This window comes from Branchiostoma belcheri, unplaced genomic scaffold (assembly GCF_001625305.1).
Source record: "Branchiostoma belcheri isolate BF01 breed outbred unplaced genomic scaffold, Haploidv18h27 scaffold144, whole genome shotgun sequence".
Lineage (NCBI taxonomy): Eukaryota > Metazoa > Chordata > Leptocardii > Amphioxiformes > Branchiostomatidae > Branchiostoma > Branchiostoma belcheri.
In genome coordinates, this window is record NW_017802869.1 from 184485 (window position 1) to 208825 (window position 24341).

At 40.1% G+C, this 24341-nt stretch overlaps 1 protein-coding gene across 1 annotated transcript in view; it reads left to right on the plus strand.

The window, feature by feature from the left end:
* Positions 1 to 23327, plus strand: part of LOC109464974 (EF-hand and coiled-coil domain-containing protein 1-like) — a 54795-nt gene extending 31468 nt beyond the window's left edge. The window contains exons 6-11 of the mRNA XM_019762092.1: positions 11980 to 12119; positions 16696 to 16734; positions 17105 to 17286; positions 19969 to 20127; positions 20830 to 20899; positions 21337 to 23327. Of these exons, the coding sequence (XP_019617651.1) occupies positions 11980 to 12119; positions 16696 to 16734; positions 17105 to 17286; positions 19969 to 20127; positions 20830 to 20899; positions 21337 to 21461 (715 nt within the window). The 3' untranslated portion in view covers positions 21462 to 23327. The remainder of the gene's footprint in view (positions 1 to 11979; positions 12120 to 16695; positions 16735 to 17104; positions 17287 to 19968; positions 20128 to 20829; positions 20900 to 21336) is intronic.
* The last annotated feature ends 1014 nt before the right edge of the window (positions 23328 to 24341 follow it).

The window sequence follows — 24341 nt, forward strand, 5'->3', positions numbered from 1 at the left end:
CACTGTTTGTGTGATTTATGACAAATTGGACCTGTTGACACAGACAGACGCTTGAGCCAGCCTCCTGCTGGTTTCTTGATCCACTGACTGATGCCTAGTCTGCCAGTCCTGCCCCTAACCACACCCCCTACAACTCCCATTACACCCAGCCCCCCCTCTACTACCCCCTACACTGCCCCCCCCCCTGTACTGTTGACACAGACCAGCCCCCTGCTGTACTGACTGATCCCTCACTCTGCCCAACCCTGCCCTAACCACACCCCTCTTTCTAATACAGCCCACAGCCTCACCAGAACTAATCCATTGGGCAAATGTATTCTAAATTGTCCTGGCTCACTCATGCACAGGACACATTTGGTACACTCAGGACTCATTTGGCTGGGTTGGAGATTGCCTCAGGTTGACATCTGTTCCTGTTTTCTGTTGCATTTTGCAACAAGGCCTTTGTATAAAACAAGTTGGAACTGTAATTTCCAACACAAAAAATTGGACTATATTGTCATCTGACTTGCTTCACACTGGCTGAAAAAAATTGTTTGGAGACGGTGATGGTGTCACATAATGTTGTTTTTTTTTTGGCCAGAGAGTGTAAGGAGCCAATATCATGTCAAAAACATCAATGCTCAAGTTTAATGTATGCTTTAGTTGAATTAGTAGCTGGTCCTTAATGTATGGTCAAAAAGGCTTAAACAAGTTGGAGGCTCCGAAACCAGTCATGAGAAAAAAAAACTCATCATTTAGTAGACACTCAAGTGTATCCTTGTTGTGTCATCCGAAAAAGTCTAAATTTTGAGGTTAAACAAGCTGGATGCTATCTACTCCCCAACTCCTGCCATGAAAAAAAAGCCAACTCAGCATCTATTAGAACACCTCCACCATGTACCAGTGCTCCATTAACCACCAGTTTCCCCTATTAACGACCAGTGCCCCTACTAGTATTAACGACCAGTGCCCTATTACTAGTAACCACCAGCCCTCTAATCCATGCACATGACCTCCTGTGTCAGCACTTGACTCTGGTGCACAGACAGGTCAGAGGGCGGCTGACTTCCTGAACTCAGCTTAATTGGAGTAATGAGACTGACCTTCCACACACTGGGACTCGAACCTGATACCTCTCTCTAGTTATAAACATCATTTTTCTCTCTTACTGTGTATTACATAACTGTCAACCTGTCACATTTCTTTAAAATTTCTTTCCTTTTTGTTGTTGTTGTCCTTGTCTATTAAATCGCTAGACGTGGTCTCTAGGTGCTCAGTTTTACGCTTGGGAGTCAGTTGTCTCTCTAGATATTATTAACACTTGGTGACATGTGTGATGCTGGGGGTGTTTCAAGGAGAAACAACCTTTTTTCCTTTTTTTTTTCCCTTTACAAGCAAAGTGCTAAAATTTCTGGGTTTAGGAATAATTGGTCAAAACATTTATATGTGATACTCTAGACAGATCTAGACTCAGGCCTTCCCCATACTGAGACCTGAATATGATACCTCTCTCTTGTTATAATATAAATATCATTTACTCTCTCAATGTATTACTGTACGGTCTACTTACATTTCTTTTATACCCTCTTGCTTTCAAAGAGAAGCCTTGAAAGGTTTAATGTGTTTTTTGAGGATAATTGGTCGAAACATTTATGTGAAGTTCTAGACAGACATTTGGTGGGCTGATACCTCTCTCTTGTTAGAGATATCTTTTTCCCTCTCAATGTATTACTGCAAGTTCAACTTGCAACACTTATTGAATACCCTCCTCCTTTCAAAGAGAAGCCTTGAAATGTTTTGATGTCTTTTTTGAGGATAATTGGTTGAAACATTTATGTGAAGTTCTGGACAGACATTTGGCGAGCTGCTATCTTCCCAGCATGGCACAAACCCAGTGTCCAGCCTGCAGAAATGGGGGAACTGACCCTACGGCCTAGGGTCAGCGGAGGGCTGGAGGGTGATACTTATTACTTACCCTCTGGCTCTCCCATCTGTTAGGAGTTAAACTGCTGCCAGTGGGAATCTATTCTTCTCAAGAGCTCTTTTTTTGTGACAGGTGAAAAAACGTTCCTCCTTGTTTAGTTTTCTTGTCATGATAGGCCAAATACATACTGTAGTATCTGTATGTGTATCTTTATAGCTGCTATAACTGCCCTTTGGCATAACACGCTAGCTAATAGTACAGTCAAAAGTGTCCAAGAAGACCACTAAGGGGACTGATAGAACCTGGTCTATGTGGACAGGTGGACACTATAGACAGGGTTCTGAATACTTGTGTCAATGGAAAAATCATCTAAGGGACCACCAGAAAGTGGTCACACTAGCCAGGTGGTCCTTATGTACATATAAAGGTGCTTACTTGTACAGGTTTGTCTGTTTGTGTTATCACAAGGCCATGTATAGTGTCAATTTACAATTAGCATCAAACTGACTCAACGAATATGTTTATGCAAAAAGTACAATTACAATGTATACAAGACTACACTAGCACACCAAGCTGCCAATGGCGTAATAGTGGTAATCGTATCATCTGATACCCCAAAGCACTTTGCTTTAATATACATGTAACATTACATGGCTCTAAATGGCCAACCTCGTAAAGTAGGACATAAATCAAATCCACAGAACAAAGTCACAGAAGTGTACAGCTTGGCTCCTGGTTTACTGTAAATCCAGGAACTTCTGCTATGTTGCTTTTTTTTAAAACTCTTTTCATGAAATGAAAACACTGAGAATATGTTTAATAGCTCTGTGTACTGGAGAATTGTTTTAATAGCGAATTTCAGACAATGTGAGACTTCTGTGGTGTTTTTTTGTTCAGTTTTCACAAACTGTTTTCATGAAATGAAAACACTGAGAATATGTTTTATAGCTCTACTGTAAACAGAAATGTTTCAATAGCAAACTTCAGACAATGTGAAAACCTCCTTTTCGGTCCTGATAACTGCAGAATAGAAATGAAAATCACTGCAAAATATACTTGCATTTGCAGTAACTACCCAGTCTCAAGGGAAGGATATATAGTATAATGTCAGTGATAGTTAAACTGTTGTTCCATGTTGCCTGCTCCCAGCTGGTACAGACAACTTGTTATTAAACAACCTGTGCCTGAGTCAGCGGCAGTAAGGACAGGCTGATATTAAACACATGGGACTCAGGGTCAGGCTCACTCAGGTTTCAGTATAGCACACATCTGTATAGCTAACATCCCTGTCAATAATATCACCAGGGCCCATAATATCGCCACCTTGAGAAAAAGTGTGCTTAAAGATATTTTTACTGCAACATACCCTAGGTATGTACATTTGATGTGTGAAGGAGTGCATACCAAAAGTATGTTGCAGTAAAAATATCTTTAAGCACACTGTTTCTCAAGGTGGTGATATTATGGACCCTGGTGATATTATGGACACAGATGTTATATGGTAATGATTCCGCTCGTATTACTGTACAATGGTAGAATAACAAAAGCTGTTGAATTTAACCTGTCATGTTTCAGGATAGATCTAACACTGATCTGTATGAAAATGATTCCACTCGTATTACAATAGTTTCACAACAAAAGGACAGAATCTTGTTAAATAAAGCTCTTTTTGTCTACCCCATGTATGTAAATTTTGTATTTTACAATGTATTTTGGCAAGGAAAGGGAGACTACATGTACTTCTTTTCCCACCATTGTCCACAAAGTTGTGCAAAAAAGGCTATTATGTAATTCGTAATAGACGTAGGCAGTTAAATTTATGCAACGTAAAACGTAATCCATCAAGTACTCAATGATTTAACGTAATCAGCTCTGAGAATTTTGGTAAAATCGGCGGTGAAAATTTTGCGTAATTCGTAATCACTACCCTCCATGCAGGCCCTGAGAAATGGATCACTTCAAAGCTATGTTGGCCAGTAAAACCCAGACATAACTAGTCTGGATACCAGATCCATAGCCTGCTAGGCTCTAAGATTATAAGCCAGAGTATTTCTCAGGGTCTATGTAGGCCCTGGAAACAGTCTGGCCTCCAGGCTAGCTAATAACAGAATCAGTAGATCACTTCTCAGCTATGTTGTCCAGTAAACCCCAGCATAGCTGCCAAGCTGAGGACTTGGCTGGTGTTTGATGTGGCCTGTGCTATATCAGGGCAGGGCTGAGCAGACTGTGGGCACAACCAGGCCTCAGTGTTGAGATATACAAGCCAGACCCTCACTGGAGATAACTCACTGACTTAGGAAATACCCACAGTGTAAAGTACCTGTTTTGCTCCACAGTCCAGGGACTGGAAGTGTGCTTACATACTTCACATGAAGTGGGACTGTTATAGTGTTTCACACAACACTCACAGTCTGTCTCAAGATGCTGAAGTATCACTACTAGTTCTACATCCATCTAGCTGGAGTACTCTTAAGCCTTGATTAGCCTCGTGGCATAGGTCAGATACATGGCAGACATGGAACTGACACAGAATTAGCAACTAAAGATGATGTTGTTAAACCCAATATGTACATAATTTGTGAGTTCTGTTGCTTATCAAACTACGAAAATTACTAGTTGATGATAGACAAGCTAGACTATAGACATAGGCCCAATTTACAGTTGTTTTTTAAAGTGTAGTACTACACATTATAGTCTACTACAATATGTACTCTAGTAGACTACAGTTTCTTGCTGGGTTCACGTGTAAAGAGAAATGAAGCATAGTCTACTAGTACTACAGAAGTCCAGTACACCCCCTGAAGCTGTAGTACTACACTTCAGCAGAGGTTTTACAAGACTTTGAAAACGGTGTAAAGCAAAGGCTCAGTGTGTCTTATACACGAATCAAATGTCACAAAACAGGTTCAGTTCAAAAGTTTCATGGTGTAACAGAGACTTGTACTGACCAATCCTTAATTTTGCTACCCCTTCACATACTGGTAATCTAAGCTGGCATGTTGTACATTAATGACAGGACTGCAGCCCTACAAATTGGGACCTTATTTATAGCTGGACATCTACTGGAGAAGTCTTAGAAACTATGAGATAAGGAGGACCTCCTAGGAAGAGGACAGTTGCCGGCAATAAGTGATCTTGAAAGAATCTTGGGTGAAACCAAGGAACACACAAGGAGCCGAGACATGCACTTAATGAGCTACAGCATGTCGCTAACTGGGGAAGAATCTTCTAGTAGGGGACCATCTCCTCATTTCTATGTTTCACCCCTTAACAAAGTCTATTTGTTAAAGCTGGGAAGACAAAAACTATGCTTCTAAATAGAGATGCGTTAAAGCTTTATGTTTTACATATTAAGAGCGTATCATCACTAAAATTTGTGGATTCAGAAAAATGGCTGTAAACTAGAAAGGCCAATATTTGCTTTGGAGCAAATACAGCGATGGGTTCACCACATTTTACGACATGGCAGGGAAAGAATGAGAAACACAAGGGAAAACAATGATTTACATTGATATAACTATAATATGAAGTAAAATACAACTAAAACAACAGTTGGATAGCTATTCCCTACTTTATTGGTTAGGATTTTTAATTGCATAATGCAAACTGTTGATTTTCAAAATAAAAAAAAAACGTCCATGCCCCGCATTCCAATGCTGGAGCAGGAAAGCTTGAAATACCTACCAAAACACTTGAATACAGACATACTGTCAGTATGGAAATGCTCTGTGCAGGTGTTAATCAAGTTAAATCCCAACAGCCAATCAGCAAGAAATGCTCTGTGCAGGTGGAAATGCTCTGTGCAGGTGTTGATCAAGTTAAATCCCAACAGCCAATCAGCAAGAAGAATAGAGGAAAGCTGCATGCCTATTGGTTGATGCCCTGCATTCCATTGTGATGACTCATGCCCAAACGTGGTAAACAAGGCACACTAACACAGTAATACATTTGCTATAACACAGCCAAAAAACTCAAATAAAACCATTCTAAAAGCCTGTATCACAATAATTAAAAAAACGCCTAGGGGTATTTGCCCACTGTACCTCCATACCAAATTTCAGGACCTTGGGCCCTAAAATGAAGAAGCTGAATCCATTTAAAAAATGGCAGGAGGAGAAGGAGAAGGAGAAGAAGAAGAAGAAACATCAGAAAAAGCAATATGGGTTCACCACCACTTCGTGGTGTGGTGAACCCATAATAAAGAGGGCCTGCATGGGGGGTAGTGATTACGAATTACGCCAAATTTTCGCCACCAATTACGAACTGTGTTAAAGTCTCAGAGCTGATTACGACTTTACGCTTTGCAGCTAATGTACTATTACGAATTACATTGACTTTTCGGGAGGCTGCCTACAGATTACAGAGACCAAAAGGCCTGATTACGCCTTACAAAAAAAGGGCAAGCAGGCCCTCAATAAAGAGAATTCTAGGTGCTAACAGGACCCTGCTAACTTTATGGGCGGTTCCTAACCCAGATAGATAGCAAGTGAGACAGTAATATGGCACAGGGACCAGACACTGACATATTTAAGACCAGCACCTTAAGAAGTTCCACATGGAAACAGAGGAAAGACTAATCGAGTGTCTGGCCTGAAGATGTGTAGAAGATACAAAACATCGACACCTGGTGTCAATTCAAGACTCTCTCTCTGTGATGAAGAATCTTTAACCTTTGAACTGATAAAGTATATCTTAGATAAGACTTGGCACTCAACAGGGTAGCAAAGAGCCAGGGCAGGAACCTTAAACTAAAGTTTATACTTTTATGTCACATTCAAGAAATCTTTTTAAACTGTAGGACTGTTAGAAATGGAAGATTGAGGAACTTAAATGTCGTATTCTATTTCCATCACACAGAATCATTTGGGCAATTATAGACTATGACTATTGTTAAAACATTTCTACTTCATTCTATGAAATGAAATATACTTTGAGTATATTATGAATATATACAATTCTATCAATCAATCAATCAATACCCTTTATTTATACTGGAAATGCCCTGTCGGCCTTAGCCACTCTTCCCAGAGGTCCAGTTGAGGGGGGTGGTCATGGGAACACAATAAATAAGTAAATAAAATATATTATATATACTATTATTAGACATAGTCAGTATGTAGAAAGTACTTGGCATTGAAAATAAAGGGCATAAGTTCTTATTATTTTCTTAGGAACTTTTTCTTGGAAACTGAGGTGCTGGATGCTTGTACAAGATATAGAATCAGTAAACAGATATTTTCTTGAGAGGCTAAGAGGTGGGGCAAGGAATAACCTTACATACAGCAGAATAACAGATATAAGTACAGATAGAGAAAGATCAAAGGCATGTCTGTAATTGTTATTTTGTAAGGATAGCTCTGCCTTCCTGAGTTTACAGAAATTCCCCTGATACCGGAGAGGTCCTTAGGAGATAACATGTTCTGTTTTCAATTAAGCTAATTAATTAGCAGGGACACATGACCCAGAGGTTAGGGTAGGGACAGGATCATCTGTCAGTTAGCTGATGGCTATCTGTATATGTAGGTCTGGAGTGGTCCCTTGGAATATTTGTTCCTGTTGTCATCACACTCTTATGATAAGGGCTATACCTACTGAGAGAATAGCCCAACATGTGTCCAACCTGCCTAAGAAGGCCACCCTAAGGGACCAAGGTAAAGTGGTCTTCTTGGATAGGTGGTCTTCTTGGACATGTTGCTCTCAATGCTTGCACCTATGGAAAAATAATGGTCACGTGGTGACTGAGAAAAGGTTATTGTAGTCAGGTGGTTGGCTCAAAGAGGTTGATGTTTAGGCAGGCTTGATTGTGCATAATAATAGTTTACAAACTTGAAGGTACTTTAGCATCACTTCATCTTTGTAGTTAATTAATTCTAATCAACAAGCTGTTATTGTACAATGTTGTACAAAAACTCACCAACACATAAAGGGAGTCCTCAAAAGCTTTAACTCCCTACATATACATGTACATAGCCACTTATCTGCAGGATCAGTGTGGATTATGCAGTTTCCTCCCGATGGGCTGACAGACTTAAACCTGACAAGCCAACTGCTACTCTTGGCACTCTCCTCAAAACAGCCCAGACATTCAGATAATGAAATTCTTGAATCCATATCTTAATTCTTCCTTTCCTAGAAGACTGTGGGTCTATTCCGATAATCATATTTCTTGGAACTTGCCAGACTCATAGATGGAGCAAACCAACATGTCGTTCTTTTGAAATTAATTTGCTTTTAGTATTGCTTTTAGTAAACAGCATAGTCTGTCAGAAAAGAGGTAACGTTACATGTAATACTTGTAGCTTACTTTCAATTCAAGATACTCAAAATAAACAGGGGTCTATAGTGGGAACTGTTCATTGCTGTTATCAGTTGACGTCAGTGATTCCCAGTCTGTCATGACTCACCCCCTAACTATGCCAGAAGGGTCCCAGATCTTCTCCCTCTATCGTGACATGTTTTCTCCAACTCCTGAAACCCGAGGCTTCATTTTTTCTGATATCAGACTCTTTCTAAGGCCCGATTTAGACTAGAAACGGTATACCGTTTCGAAACGGTACGAAACGTTTCGCCACAGAAAACGGTTCGTCTTTAGACACAGAGGCGGAAGTGTTTCGGGCCGCCCGTGGCGCAGGATGTTTCTGACCCACAGTGACCTATGATGACCTCCCCGAGCCACTTCTACGGTTTGCCTCATTGGCCTTACGATACTTGTGTTTCAGGGCCTTGAACTTCGCCCGAACCTGCTTTGGGGTGCATAAATACCCCTCAGCCGCCAGCCCGTCCACAAGCATCTGTATGCCCTCCCTATATTTACGCGAGGTCTCCAAGCGGGATTGTATAGTATGATCGGCCCACAAGATGATCAAGCAGCGGGTCTCATCTTGGGTCCAGACCCTCCCCTGGCCTTCTCCCATCCCTCCAGACGTAAAGGATGACGAAAATTCGAGAAATACATTATAAAATGGCGAAAATGGACACAATCAAATATGGCGCGAATCTACCAGATAAAGGACGTGCGCGGGCTTATTAGCATGTGATTAGCATATGACATGTGACCTGGTTTACCGTTTCAAGAAACCCTTTGTCTTTAGACCTAGCAAAAAGCGTTTCGGGCCCCCCGCTGAAGGGTTCTGAAACGGTCGAAAACCACGATGGAGGTGGTTTTCGGAAACGGTCCGCGAAAACCCATAACAAACCGTTTTTTCCTCTTTAGACCGGGAACGGTTAACCGTTCCGAAACGTTTCCCTGGCCAAAACCCCTTAAGCGTTTCTAGTCTAAATCGGGCCTAAGAATAGGAGGGGAGAAAAACATTCTGATGAATGTCAAGCTACTAGAAGATAAATCACTTTCTGTTGTCAAACTAAGTAATTATCACTTGGAAGGTATCTGTTTATTTGTTTATTAGAATTTTCCATAAATATACAAGTGGAAGGGTCAGGGCAAAACAGGTGTATTAACACCTTTTCAAGTATACAAACTGGCAGCTAACATAACTTCAGTAGCATTGAGCAAAAACATACAACACAATAATTAAGAACTAAAAGCAGCCAAAAAATGTCCTCAACTGACTAAGAGGTGAAGCATGATGCTTTTTAAGAACAAAATCATAAACAGTTGTACCGAAATGTCAGTGAAGGTTACCTGGAGTCACAAAAGAATGTTTTGAATATATAAGATTACTACTTTGCAGAACTATGCTTTGAAGTCTAGGGAAACACTTTGCACTTTTCCACATCTGTCCTCAACATGTTTGCAAGCTGGGCACGTTCTTCACTCTAACAAAGGTCTCATCAACTTCAACTAGAGCTTGACTCTTGAGCTCAACCTTGTTCTCCTTACAACTCATTTCTTCCAACAGTTTCTAGTAAACTTTACCATTCAAAGTTATTTATTTATCCTCTGTAGAAACATTTACAATGTAGGAGACAGCTTTTCTTTAGATAAATATCTGCTTGACATGTTTTGCAACATCTTCTCTGAGACTTTGGCCGAAGTGTCTATATTTGAAAGATTTACATAACGGCAAGACTGTCACTGATCTGGTGTTGGAAGATTTGCTGCCATGAGCTGGTCTCCAACAACAATGGTGGCTCTGCCAAGAGCACATACCTTCCCACTGGTCACAGCAAATATATGAGGGCCTGCAAGGGGGTGGGGGGGTCCCGACAACGCTCTATGCTGAATTCGGAAACCTCCCGATTATGCTTTACGATAAATTCCAAGTGGCTACAACGCATTACGTAGAATTAAAACGCCGATTACGCTCTACGGAAAAGGGCACGTGGGCCCCCCTTAGAGGTTACAGAGTCTGACTGCTACATGTCAGCTCTGTTACTGTCAAAACCTGGTGCGAAAGAAGACCACTCATGGGATTGATAAAATCTGGTCTATGTGGACAGGTGGTTGCTATAGACAGGGTTCTTCATGCTTGTGTCAGTGGAAAAATTATTGAAGGGACCACAAAAAAGTTGTCATATTGGCCTGGCCTGGCCTCTGGTTACCTGTTTTGAAGCCTGTATGATTTCCAATGAAAAAACAAACATCCCAGCAGCTAGGACAGGGCTGGTCAAAACATGACATCATGAAATAGATGTGTTCCAGAGAAGTCTGTCACAGACTTTATTTGGAGGAAGCCTCAGACATAAACAGTTATTGTAAGCCTTTAGGGTTGATGTTGTTCAGACACAGATGTATTTTTTTGTGTAGATCATGTAATTAATCTCGTATGGAAATCTATATATAACCTCCATTTCTCCACCGGATTACACATATTCACCACTAAGAAAACGGTGTGTTTGAGAGATCTCTAGTGCAGCACTCCCAGGTATGCACAGTTTACATATGCAGGAGTGCAGCATATTGAGGGCAATTTGCATTGGACATCTGTTAAGATGCATTTTTAAGGCCTGCATGGGGGGGGGGGGGATTACGAATTACGCAAAATTTTTGCCACTGATTATGAACTACGTTAAAGTCTCAGAGCTGATTACGACTTTAAGCTTTGCGGCTAATGTACTGTTACGAATTACGTTGATTTTTGGGGAGGCTGCCTACAGATTACGAAGACCAAACAGGCCTGATTACGCCTTACGAAAAGGGAATGCAGGTCCCCATTTTTCCCGCGTGGCAGATATATGTGACCTGCCAGAATTGTGTTAGTAGCCAGTATTACTTTTAAAGATTTAAGGCTTATGCAGAAGCAACCTGAAGCCACAACTTTGACATTCAGTACCTCGGATATGCAGGGGTGCATTATATACTAGGGGATGTTGTTTAGTAGATCTCTTAAGCATTTTACCAGGCTGACTGATAATAAATTACATCTGTATGCGACCTGGCGGAATACTTTTTGTAGATGTTACTAAGACTTAAGGCTTTTACTCAGGCAACCTGAAGCTCACATCTTTGACATTCAGTACCCTGGCCAGTAACAGAACCGGAGTGACATCATCTGTGGCACTCTGCCAAAGTCTGTTTCCATTTTACAGTAAGTCAGACAGTCAGGCAGAGACAGTTGAAGATTCCCATAGTTGTTTACTGCTCATTGCCAAGTTCACATTCCTGCATCAGGAGTCAGCGGTAAATTTCGGAGGCCTGACACCTGCTGTTTTGGAGGCTTCCGTACACATGCTGATAGATGGATCTGAGAGTCGTCTATTCTTTCTGCGTCACAAAATTTCTTGCCTTATGCAATGTAAAGTAAAATGCCCAATGTACTGCCCAAGAAGACCACTCAGAGGACTTATAAAATCTGGTCTATGTGGACAGGTGGTCACTATAGGCAGAATTCTAAATGCTTTTGTCAATGGGGAAAGTTATCTAAACGGACCAGCAAAAAAATGGTGGCTGACACATTGGCCAGGTGGTTGACTGTATGTATTGTGATATGTATTTCCTGGTTTAATAAATAAACAAACAAACAAACAAATGTTATGCCATATGATGAATGCATTTTGCCGGCCGGCAGGGAGCGGACGAAAGCTAACAAGGCTGACACTCAGGCTAAGATACATGTACACATGAATTGTTGAAGCATCACATTTATGGTCATGCATTTCTCTGTTTTGTCCAGGGCCGGTCGTGGGGAGTTGGCCTCCATGAAGGACCAGCTGACCTTGGAGGTGGGGTACCATTCCGACCAATCAGAGCGCAGATCGCCTGCCGGGCACTCGGATGTCTCCACTCCTGACCAATCAGTGTCAAGCGGATGCAGTAAGTACACAACATCTTTTTTTTTACCCTTTTTATTCCTTTTTTTTAACAACATATGGCATCAAATGGCCTGGCAAGCAAACGTGATCCAGAGGACACAAGTTTGATTCCTGGCATTACTCGCTAGATGTTGTGTTCTTGGGAAAGGCACTTTACACAACTTTCCTCACTCCACTCAGGTGTAAAATGGTTAGGGAGGACTACTAGTAGTACATGTAAAGGCAGTGGAAAGAGAGGGATGGGCTCCACCTTCCAATACTGTGTCCTAGACATAGTGGATCAACAAGCCAGTCCCTACAGTCTCAAAAAGGCTATGGGACTACCTTTACCTTTTACATCCTTTAAACCTTGTACGGGTACGTTTTATAATAAATAAAAGGAAATAAAAGGTTAAGCTGGCCTGACTCTCCTGGTACATCGAGAGTACGCACCGATTAAATGTGATCTCCTAGAGACACTTCCAGCATCATACAAGCACATTAGTCACCAAGAGCTATATAAAGTTGCCCCTGAACTGAACCAAGCACAAACCAGCACCAAGAGACCACATCTAGCAAGAATATTAGACTTTAAACAATGACAACAACAACAACTGTCAATCACCACCCTCCCGATGGTCAGTCCCGCGTCCAGGATGACCGATGACCAGTCCAGGTTTGCCGCCCTCTCCTTCAGCACACAATAGCCTGCGAACACTGTAAATTCAGGCTGTGAGCAGGCTGACAATAGTCCGGCTCCCCAGGCGCAGTGCCCTTTGGGCTAACCGCTGAGCTCGGCACAAAAGAGACGCTCCAACCTTTGTGTAACTTTGCAGTTTTGTAAAACCAGGGACGCTACCGTCTTTTCAACAAAACAAAGTTCTCTTGTCTGACCTAGATATGTCACCGCTAAGATGGATCAAGTCTAAATTCTACTCTGGACGACTTTTAGTTTCTGGACTTGGTAAGACTTTATGTAACCTGTATCTTGTTACGTATAGTATCTGACCCTGACCTCTTCCCTTATATTATAATCTCAATAAAAAAGGGCCAATTTGAGTAATTTATGAATAAACACAGGCTCAAACAAACAAGATAATGATTCAAAGCAACCTTTGACCAAGAGATTGTATATCACAAGCCAATGCCAAAAGTCTGTAAAAATTCCATCTCTAAAGTTTGATTCAGTCTTTTGCGATCTACTAATATGATGATGAGAATTCCTCTACTTTTCTTGTTACCTTACATCTGAAAAGCTCAACAAATTGTGTCAATTTGCTTTGAATAAAATTATACTTTTGGATATTCTAAAACAGCAAATATCAATTAATAAGTTCTCAGAAATACACTGCTAAAACAGTTGTTCCTTTGCCCCAGTTGTAAACTACCTAATTTTCTAGAAGTAAGTGACCATAGAGAGGAGGTGGAACATAATCAGATAGCCGTGGCTCCTGGTAATCCCTTACATTGTGCTGGTTCAGGGTTACTGAACCTTCTAACACAGAGACAATAGCCCGGCACTCCAGGCATCAAACAACACAAAAGCCTGGAACTAGCCCAGACAATAGCCCGAAACCACAGGCAACAGCCGAGGTGACAGCTGAAGAATGACCTGTCACAACTTTTGTGTCAACTGTCACAATCGTCTGGGTGGGGGAGGAAAAATTCTTCATCAGAACCTTTGGGAGTTGTTTTTTCCCCTTAAGACTTTCCTGTAAAACAGAACGCAATACAAAATGGCTCGCATATTTAGCCAAGCACACCGGGTCACACCTAGCCTCTACTGAAGCTTTGGGAAGCAGATGGAAAGAGGAGAAATTGACTAAATAAACATCTATGATAAGCCAGGGGTGTTGGTAAGAGTACAGTTTGCTCACAGTGCTAAAAGTACAACTCCTCTGTCTATTTAGTCAATTTCTCCTTTTTCCAGCCACTTTCCTAAGCCTGGTAGAGGCTAGGTCACACCTACTCTTTTTTACAGGTGTGTTGGGTTTTTTTAACAGTCTTACATGAGCTCTAAGCAGGTGGGAGTAACATACTGTGGAAGTTCAATACTGTAGCATCTTTTGTACACAGATGTGCTATTTTAACCAACTCGGAATGTCAAAGGCTTTTAGATGACAGGAAAGTTTTGCTACATTCTTGCCTGCTTTAGACTTTTGAGACTTCTGTTTCCGAAGTTAAGAAAATAAATCCAACATTTGGTTTAGGTTGTCTTTAGGAATGTGACCAGACAACAGTAAGAAGTACTACTGTACAGTAACATCTTTTGTACAAAAAGATGCTATTTTAAGCTGTAAGAATCCTAAAAAAACTCGGAATGTCGAAGGCTTTTAGATGGCTTTCAGTTGCTACATTCTTGCCTATTTGAAACTTTTGAGATACCTGTTTTCAAAGTTAAAAAAATAAATCCCAAGGTTGTTTGAGGTTGTTTGAAGGAATGTGAACCAGACAACAGACGTGTGTAAGATGTGAGCTCACAGCTGACGCAGCTTCAGCACAAATAAACCGTCCTCGGTTTCCACAGGTTAAAACAACACATGGTCCTGCCAAGTACAACATCCGACGTTATGGTGTTGATGTTATCGGAAAAAGTTAACCAAACAGGTCGTTTTTCTTACCAGATTTATAAAGTAACCTCCACGTACATCACTTTTGACATTGGCATTCCAAACTTGTATTTTTCTCTTATCTCATAAATTCAGTATTCAAAACTAAACTTTCTGGTTACAAATTGGCACATTTCTGGTTAAATTTCACTTACATGTAAACCTGACTACAGGATGTGCAATTGTAATGTATAAGACTGAGACTAAACTCATATATATATATATATACTATATTAGACAATTCAAACTCTACTACTGAACAAATTACTGAGATTTACTTCTGGATGTTTCGAGTGACACCCATCACCTCTTCTGCCCCGAGATTTTAACATTTGCACACTCCATATTTTGCATACAATGCATTTCAAATTTTCCCTACTCTTTGCACAGGAAAATTGAAGCAAACATTATTGTGTAAAACTAGCATTTTTCTTCCTCCATCCCTTTGTACTTAGAAGGGATTGATGGATGGATGGTTGGTAACTTGGGAATTGAGAACAATCCAAAACCACTCATGTCTGTATACACTTTCATAAAATATCTTTAATTGCCTTCGTCTGAGAAAATCAAACCTTTACAGCCTACCATGTTGGGAAGGCCAACAGATGTTCATGTTTTATGCATATTTTTTCCGGCCGCCCAAAACAACAAAAGACTCATTGGCAAAGGTTAGAACTTTTGTTGGACTTCCAAAAAATTTGTCTTCACCTATTTGCATATCAATCAATAGTTCGTGCTTATAAACCTGCATTTCTCCTGCAGTCTCTTAGTGTCACTGACGAAAGGTTGTGGATGCTTCCTGAAACGTCAGACCATTTCCAAAATCATATCCAGTTGCTTGAGTAACTGCTTTTTTGCGTAACAAAAGACTCGCCACTCCAAGATGGATCGCGTGCGTTCCCCACCACTGACCCTCCCGCCCTGGAAAACTGACCCGGAATTGACCAAATTCCCCATAAATTTTCCCGGCATTGTTCCTGGCACGTCCCGGCCCCAGCGGTTTCCATGGATACAGACCAGTTGCCATGGTTACGCCCACTCTAAATTGGTCATCAGGGGTCGGAGAGAAAGGGCAGCTAAAATTGATTTTCCAGATTTCGGGTGAAAAATTGGGAGCAGGAATCCCGCCATTATGGATGCCTCCCCAGGCAATCACCTCTCGCTGTTTCAGAGTGCTTAAACTGTTCTTTATAATGTACCTGATTGTTGCATCAAAACTACAAAGAAGTTTGACAGGTGTCAGTCTTGCATACAGGACATTTTCTTGGATGGTTTCTTGGTTTCCAAGAAAACGTTGTGTATGATCTATGAAGATTCTTTCATTGAATACCAAGTAGAGTTATTGTTACAGTGATTTTTAGAAACTTCATACGCAATTAGTGCAAAGTTTAGGTTGCCATTTCTTCCACAAAATCTTTACCATGAAAATATAAGCAAAAAAAACAACAATGTCTTCCCATCTAGAGAGTTTTCTCAGACAAACCAATATAATCCTATGTTTTTATCTTTATGTGGCACCAGTTAATGTTGGGAAAATACTAATTTCTGCAGAAATTGGATGACATCAAAGCAGGCAATGAACAAAGGAGGGCACTTGAGACCTTTCATCAGAGTTCAGCTTGTTATTTCTGCCTTTTGTACAGACTTCTCTCAGAACACAACAAAAAGGTTCAAAGGAAACAAACTGCCCATTTCCTATGTCTGCTCTCGGCTTGCCCTGTTTTCAACAGAATGAACATAGTGTGAATGACTGGTAACTCAAGATCGGTGACCCTCTAACCAAAAATGTACCGACTTGAAAAAGCATCATGTTTTTGGTGATCCTCTACCCAAAAATGTACAAAGTATCAACATGAAATTAAAAGTGTCATGCCATCAATTAGGGGGACGAAAGAAGAAAAAATATCTGTATGATTGTATAATATATATAATTGTGTATAAGTGGTGTAGCTTATTTATTGACAACATTTTCTTTTGTCTCTTTACCAGGTGAGGAACAGTTGTTCAGAGCAGTGGAAGGGAGAGCAGGTAAGACACTCTTTTTCTAATTTTGTTTCTTTCTCCGATATTTGTCAGGACTTGATATGATCTTTCACTGCAGTTTTAAAGCAAGTTTATACTGAGTTTTGAATGGAACAACTCTTTCTGAGTGTGTAATCTTATAGAATGGGTTCTATGATGAATGTATTAAAAAAACAATGTTACCTTTTATGTAATGAATGGAAGTATTAGATTTTGCCAAAGATAAATTGGCCTTGTAACAAAAACAAACATTGAAACCTCATTTCTGTTTGCTTTGAATGATGCCAGCTGAGCACTATTTAAAGTTCATCACTAAACCAAGGACATTAATGCCCTTGACTAAACAAACTCTTCTCCTTTCTCTCCCCTGGTCCAGCCTCGGATGATGGTAACGCCTGGGTGGAGAAGCGAGGGATGGAGGGAATGGAGGAAGAGGAGGAGGAGGAGGATGTACAGAAGATGAGTATGGAGAAGCTGGCTGCGTGTGTGGAGCAGCTCAGATACAGGCTGAAGGATGCTGAGGGGGAGAAAATCACAGTGGAGGAGCAGCTCAATGAGGTATTTATAATACACTATATACATTTAATATAGTAATAACTAATGCAAGTGTCTTATAGTAAACAATAAAAAAAGATTAGCCTCCGTAGCAGGCTTATAGAACTGAGGGTTTGGTGGTCTTCGGCTGTTTTCTGATTAGCCTAGTTCTCAAAAAACGGGGGTAATTCAACCAGGCCGGCTATGTTGTCTATATGCAATCAGAAAATAGCATATAAAAGCTCCTAAAGACCCTGAAGACTCCCAAAAACCCTAAACTACTCAATAAATGAAGAAAATATTTACTTTACTGATGAATAAAAATAATGACCAAACCCTCACACCCCCAGATATTGTATGTAAATAATCTCGATTGCAGAAAAAAAACGTCCATTGTGTGGCAACTCTCAGAGGACAAGAAACATTTAACCCATTATGCAGCAAAATAATGGTCAAAATTTTCCCAGCCAACTGAATGTACATCATTCATTCTAACAAAACATCATCATGTTCCCCTTTGCAAATTGGACCCAGGCTATGGCTGTGTAGAGGAACAGCTCAACGAGGTAGTTATTGGATTTATCAGTTCTAAATCAGAATATTATAATATTTAGTTTAGGCCAAAATGAATTGATACGGTGGATGACATACACAGGTGCAGCACTTTTTGTTACTTCTTCTACAAAAATTTCAGTAAATTGAACATTGATTAAGCTGTGGCAAAATATTTCAAGTTCAAAATTCTTCCAAGTTTTCCAGTCAAAATAGATGTGAAAGAACAAAAAGAAAGCATTCATTATTTGGTAATTTACAAGTTCTTGTGTGTTCAGTCATTTGAACATTATGTAAATGATCTCAATTTCAGAAGATATAATGTCCTTTGTGTGGCAACTCTCAGAGGATAACAAATATCTAGCCCATTATCCAGCAACATAATAGTAGTCAAAATTTTCCCAGACAACTGAATCTACATCGTCCATTCTAACAAAACATCATCATGATGTTCCCCTTTGCAAATTGGACCCAGGCTATAGCCTGTAGCCCCACTGACATCTGTCCCCAAAACATCACTTTAACTTTTCCTTCAGACAGTGTTATGAAAAAATAATAAGAACCATGTAGAGACTTTCAGATGCTTTTTAAAAGCTTTTTTTAGACATTTTGATGGACTTTCATTTTTGTCAGGAGCTCCTCTTTAGGTGTCCTAGCCTGGCAAGTTCTACAATTAAACATCTAAAAAGCTAATTAAACGAAAAGCAAATGTCAGAAAACAGCCGTCTAATCTCTGCTTGGAGAGTATTATCTGTCAACAATCAGTACAAGCTATTTCTATCTGTAGCTTGCCTATGTAGTATTGCACATTTGCGCAGACTACAATTATCATAGTAAACAGTTGAACACAAACAGCCAGGCTGTACATTGTATGTGAAGAACATGTCTGAACACACAGTCTAAAAAAAAAAAAAACACATCCGAACACAAGCTGAAGTCTGCTTGGACTAGTTGGAGAGTACAATGTATTTCTTGCTATAGCCTTGCAGAGCAGTTACATCTGTTCAGACTAACAACAGCAAACAGTTGAACATAAGACCAGAACATGACTATACACACTACTGTTGAACAAAGGCTCATGGGTGGTCTGTAGCGGTGAAACGTTCCCGAGCGCTCCAGCCGGCCTGCCTGCAGCCTTTGTTGCTGCAACAAGCCCAGGATTTAGCCGCTGTGGTTTGTTTTTGTTGAGGGAAGCTTTCAAACAATAGGAAAAATGTATCCCGCTCGTGTTTACAACGTTTGCCGGCTTCAGGGCTGAGGAATTGTTCAGGTTGTAAATTGGGATTCCTCCATGCATGAAGAAGAAACATTCTGTTTCTAGAACTAATTTTGGAATTTCTACCTAAAAGCATATCATGGTACTAGGAACAGACAGATTGTCTTCAGGATGTTTGAAAACAGAACAATTCATAATATGTTGGAGGTCTAAATCTCTTTGTGTATACAGTAAAACCTGTACAAGTTACCACCTCTACATACATAAAGACTACCAGCATGGCCAATGTGACCACTTTTTGATGATCCCTTAGACTAAGATTTTCTTTCCATTGACACAAGCATTGAGATTCCTGTCTATAGTGACCACCTGTTCACAAAGACCAGAGTGGTCTCCTTGGGCAAGTTTGACTGTACAATACTGTATAGTGCAACTCTACAATGATTTTGGTCAATCACTGAGTTTTCGGGAATATGAGGCTTTTTTGGGTGTACCACACTATACAATGTAACAATGGCAAACAATTGTACAAACTTTAAGATAACATTATCTTGAAAGTTCATCTGTGTTCACAACTTGGTAGAAGTCACAATGCAGCAGTTTAAACTGTAATTTCCAACACAAGAGATTTGGACTTACCCAAAAAAAAGCAACTCCCGTCCTAGTCAAGGAAAGATGTATGTAAAGAATATACTGTAATTCACTTTATGTTCATGGTAGCAAAATTTCACGGTCTGAGAAAAGTGGACAAGTTCACGGAACTATGTATTCACAGTGGGGACAGGTGCAGGAAAAAGACAGTCCAGGAATTATTTGTTAACTGTAATGATAAGTTCACGGTACAGAAGTGACAGTGAAAACAGTGAACATAACACAATACCGTGAAAAGATCAGGAATTACAGTATTTACAAAGCATTATTTTATTGTCTCCCCCCAGTTTAAGAGCGAGGTTTTGATGGAGCTCCACGAGAAGTCGACGGACATCGACAAGATGCAGCTGGAGCTCCGTTGCCTGGAGACGGAGAGAGTCCGCCTGTCAATCATCGAGGAAAAACTCATCGACATCCTGGCCGTCATGAGGACACTGCGCCTCATGGTATGTAAGCGCCTCCTGGCAGTTTAAGTTTGAAGTGCAGCATTGCCTCTGGCAATATTTTATGTAGTACTAGTTTAGTAGCTCACATGTCAATAATTGAGGAGAAACTGATCGACATCTTGGCTGTCATGAGGACACTGCGCCTCATGGTACGTAAGCGCCACATGGCAGATCTAGTGCGAAGTGCAGCATCGTCACTGGCAATGTTTTATGTAGTAATAGTTTAGTAGCTCACATGTCAATTATTGAGAAACTGATCGACATCCTGGCCGTCATGAGGACTCTGCGCCTCATGGTACGTAAGCGCCACCTGGCAGTTTCAGTTTGAAGTGCAGCAATGTTGTATGTAGTACTAGGCTAGTAGTGCGAATGTCAATCATTGAGAAGCTGATTGACATCCTGGCCGTCATGAGGACACTGCGCCTCATGGTACGTAAGCGTTACCTAGCTGGTCAACTATGAAGTGCAGCATTAGCTTTAAGTACTGAGGTACTAACAGTAGGTGTATTCAATACAGGCTAAAGCTTAGGAAGAAAAAAACATTGTGTTTTTGATTTCCTGAGCAACCCTATAGCAAATATATAGGGATCCTGGAGACAGCCTTGGCCTAATATAACTCATATGACTCTAACAGTAATGTGTATGTGGTTCCCTGCAGTCTATATTCCACACTAATCCTTTTTTGTTCCTTGATCTTTCCAGCAAATTTCCCGGCGCTCGATGGGAAAGCTCGTGCTGGACAGTGTCAACAGCAGTGAGAAACCTCAACAAGGTAAGGATTTGGCAATTCTAAATAAGGTGGATCCATTTGCATAAAGTAAACATGTATCAGTTGATGTTCTTGTCTACAAAGGTATTAAAAATTAACACTGATCCTAATTATCAAGAAAGTTCATCTGTGTTGGTATTTACATGTTTAGAGCTAAAACTTAAAGATCCAACACAAAAAGTTCTCTCACCCAGAGCTTTCGACCAGTCACTCTGGTCTTCCTCAGTAGACTGACCCAGTGAGGCTTGTCACGTAGCTTCTTTGAAGTGTGACATCAACACTGGGTCAAAGGTATCTGGTAGACGATGTCGGCCCCTGTGGTTGAAAGCTCTAGGTGAGAGAACTTTTTTTGTGTTGGATCAAAAGTTTTAACTTTAAACTGATCTTAATATTGTTGCCAGTAGTACTAATTTTTTTCTGATCTTCCCTTACTTCCTTAGATGGAGAAGGAGTGAAGGAGTTCCTGTCTGCTCTGTATGAGAACCTGAAGCACTGTGACCTTCTGTTGTCTGGGCAGGACTGTCAACACAACACTTCCAACAACTTACTCGCTGTGTACGGATAAACAACAAGCAACTTCTAACAACCTACTGGCCGTATACGGAAAAAAATGTTAGAAAACATCACAAATGTAGATAGGGCCCAGTCACATACATTTTGCAATTGTCATACAAGCACAAACTGAGGGAATTCTTGTGATAGTCATGCTACCTTACATTATTGGCAGTTGACTGTGTCACAATGTTCTATGGCACCAAAATCTTGCAACAATTTAGTACAATGAATGTGGCGGTGCCATCAACATTTTTGTAGGAACAAAAACAACATAATGGCTTGTTCAAAGTTTTACCAGCAATGCTGGTTGGGTCCAATGTGAGTCACTTGACATGTATTAAGTCACTTTTCAGTAAGTGTGTTGAGCACCAGAGGTTAAATGTGTGAGAGGCCAAAGAAGGGAATGAGAAAGCATGAAAAAGAGGAGTTTTTGGAATGAAGAAAGGGACCTAAGAGCCCTGCTCTGTCTTCAAGAGCATGAGAATGACTTTGTTCAGGAGAAAATGTGGGTATACAGTCATGGTGGATAGAGTTAAGAAATGGGAGGCATTTTGTTGTCAAGGAATTGTACATTTAAATTTGTTAATGATCATGATGAAATGGAAGATAAGGATATTTGTTCCCAATATGTTTTAGCTCATTGTACATGAGTTAGGAAACTGGATGCCTGTCTGAAGATTTGGATGAAAGTTTGATACTCTGATACAGAATGAAGAAGATTGTACTTGTTTCTGATTGTGTTTTTATGTATTACATGAATGTGAGGAGATATGTTTGAACAGAAAGATGTGTTTGTTATGAAAGCTGATGTCTGAAATGTAAAGGAGGAAGTACATATGTATGTATGTGTATGATAAGTTTCCAGAGAACTTGAACGATGATGTAAGATGTAAAATTCATAACTTCCTGGTGAAGATGTGATGCCTTAGATTCAATCTTAGTGATCTGTACAGTTGGGAGGGGACTTGGAAAACTTGTGAAAATTCTGTCAGCTGATATTTTTGAGAATGAGAGTGTAATGTTAGAGTGAAAAAATGGAGAGGGCAGGGCCTATACATAACACACAGTTACATGTTGTCATGCCAAATAATGTGTATTATTACAAAATTCCACCATGCAGGTCACTTACTAGTTATCTGCTGAAAAAAGTCAAATTAGAGACCTCAAAAAAGAATGCAATACCACCCAGTATAACTTGCACTCCTATATATCCAGAACACTAGAAATCTCTCAAACATGCTGTTCAAAGTCGCAGATACAACCTGTATATGTAATCTGGTGAATAAATGTTAATAGGTTACATGTAGGAATCTGCCATTCTTTAATGGTGGTCGTATGCATACATACTACCAAGCAAAGAAATGTAACTATGTTTTTTTTTGTCAGCAAAGCTTTTAAACACACTTGTACAACACATCAATTAGGCATTTAGAACCCTCATGTCTAAGACTCTAATTAGCTAAGAAATATGATAGCTTCGTTAATGCCAGGCAAGTCTGTACTTAATTAAGGCACTGTACATATGATATTGAGCTGTGGAAAAGGATTTGTAATTGAGAAATCGATCAACGTTGGTCACGAAAAATGGAGAATATGTCAAAACATAGTTTTGTATTTATTTTTAGTAGCTACGTATTAAGCAATACTATTATCCATTATAGCAAATAACTAACCGAGTTACACCCATAACTTAACATTATTGTCGTTATTCAACAAGAAATATAAATACCTTGTACTAATATCTCTAAGAGTACTAACATCCAGTATATAATATACAGTCAAGTATTGAGACCTGGACTCTTCCAGCATTGAATATCGGTGACATTACAATGTAATTTCCTTCACTTATTCACAATTTGAAAGCAATGTTTACAATAAAGGCAAAAGATATCATGACATTGTGTGTCTACAGTTTCTTGGTGACCATGTTAATTGTTATACATGTAACGTTAGTGTAAGACAAATGCTTAATGTCAAAGATATTGCAAATCTTACCTTAAAAACTTACCGACAAGTTTTCGATTCTGTCGTCTGCTTTTTCCTCAAGTTGGAATGACCCGGGCCTTTGTCACGTGACCTGGGTCACAGCGTGGCGTCAGCATTTCATTTTTCATTTCTAAAATCGAAATGAAACTTTTTTTTACTTGGAAAATTTCGAATCTCGATAATTGTAGCAGTAGAAAAGAACTTCCAAAGCACAAACTTGGGTAAGATAATTATGCCCCCCCCCACAATTCAGCCGACCTAGCAGCTCCCCCATGCGCCCTAGACTATATTGCACCATTGAGTAATGTTACCCAAAATTTCAGATCCGCGAATTCACAACTCCCATAGTATTGACGTTGTCGCGTCAAGTATGGTTATCAAATGGCTGTCAGGTAGGAAATCAGAGTAGGAAATTGGACTAGAGATTTGTTACACTTTATGTGCTTTATGTGCTTTATGTGCTTTATTGAACTCCATTAGCGACACACAAGACATACAAAATCAAGTATGTAGCTAATCTTCCTGGAGTTAAAATACAATAATACAAATACACCACATCAAAATTACAACATTATTTACATACAACATTAGACTTAACATTTAAAAGTAACATCACATGTGCCTATCATCATGTGCCTATGTACGCATGTGCTCTAACAACTCCTTCCTAAACCTACTCTTAGTTGCTGCTTGTACCTCATGTGGCAAAGTGTTCCAAACTGTTAAGGATCTATAAATGAAAGTCTTCTTCAGGGCGTTCGTTTTGGGTTTCATTAAACAGTATGTGTTTCGGCTAGCATGACGTGTGTTGTGGCTGTGGTGGTAGGAGACAGGACATAACTGTTTGTAGAGTACTTCTGGTTGATGTGTAGCAATGACCCTCTGTAGCTGAGAGACAGTGTTT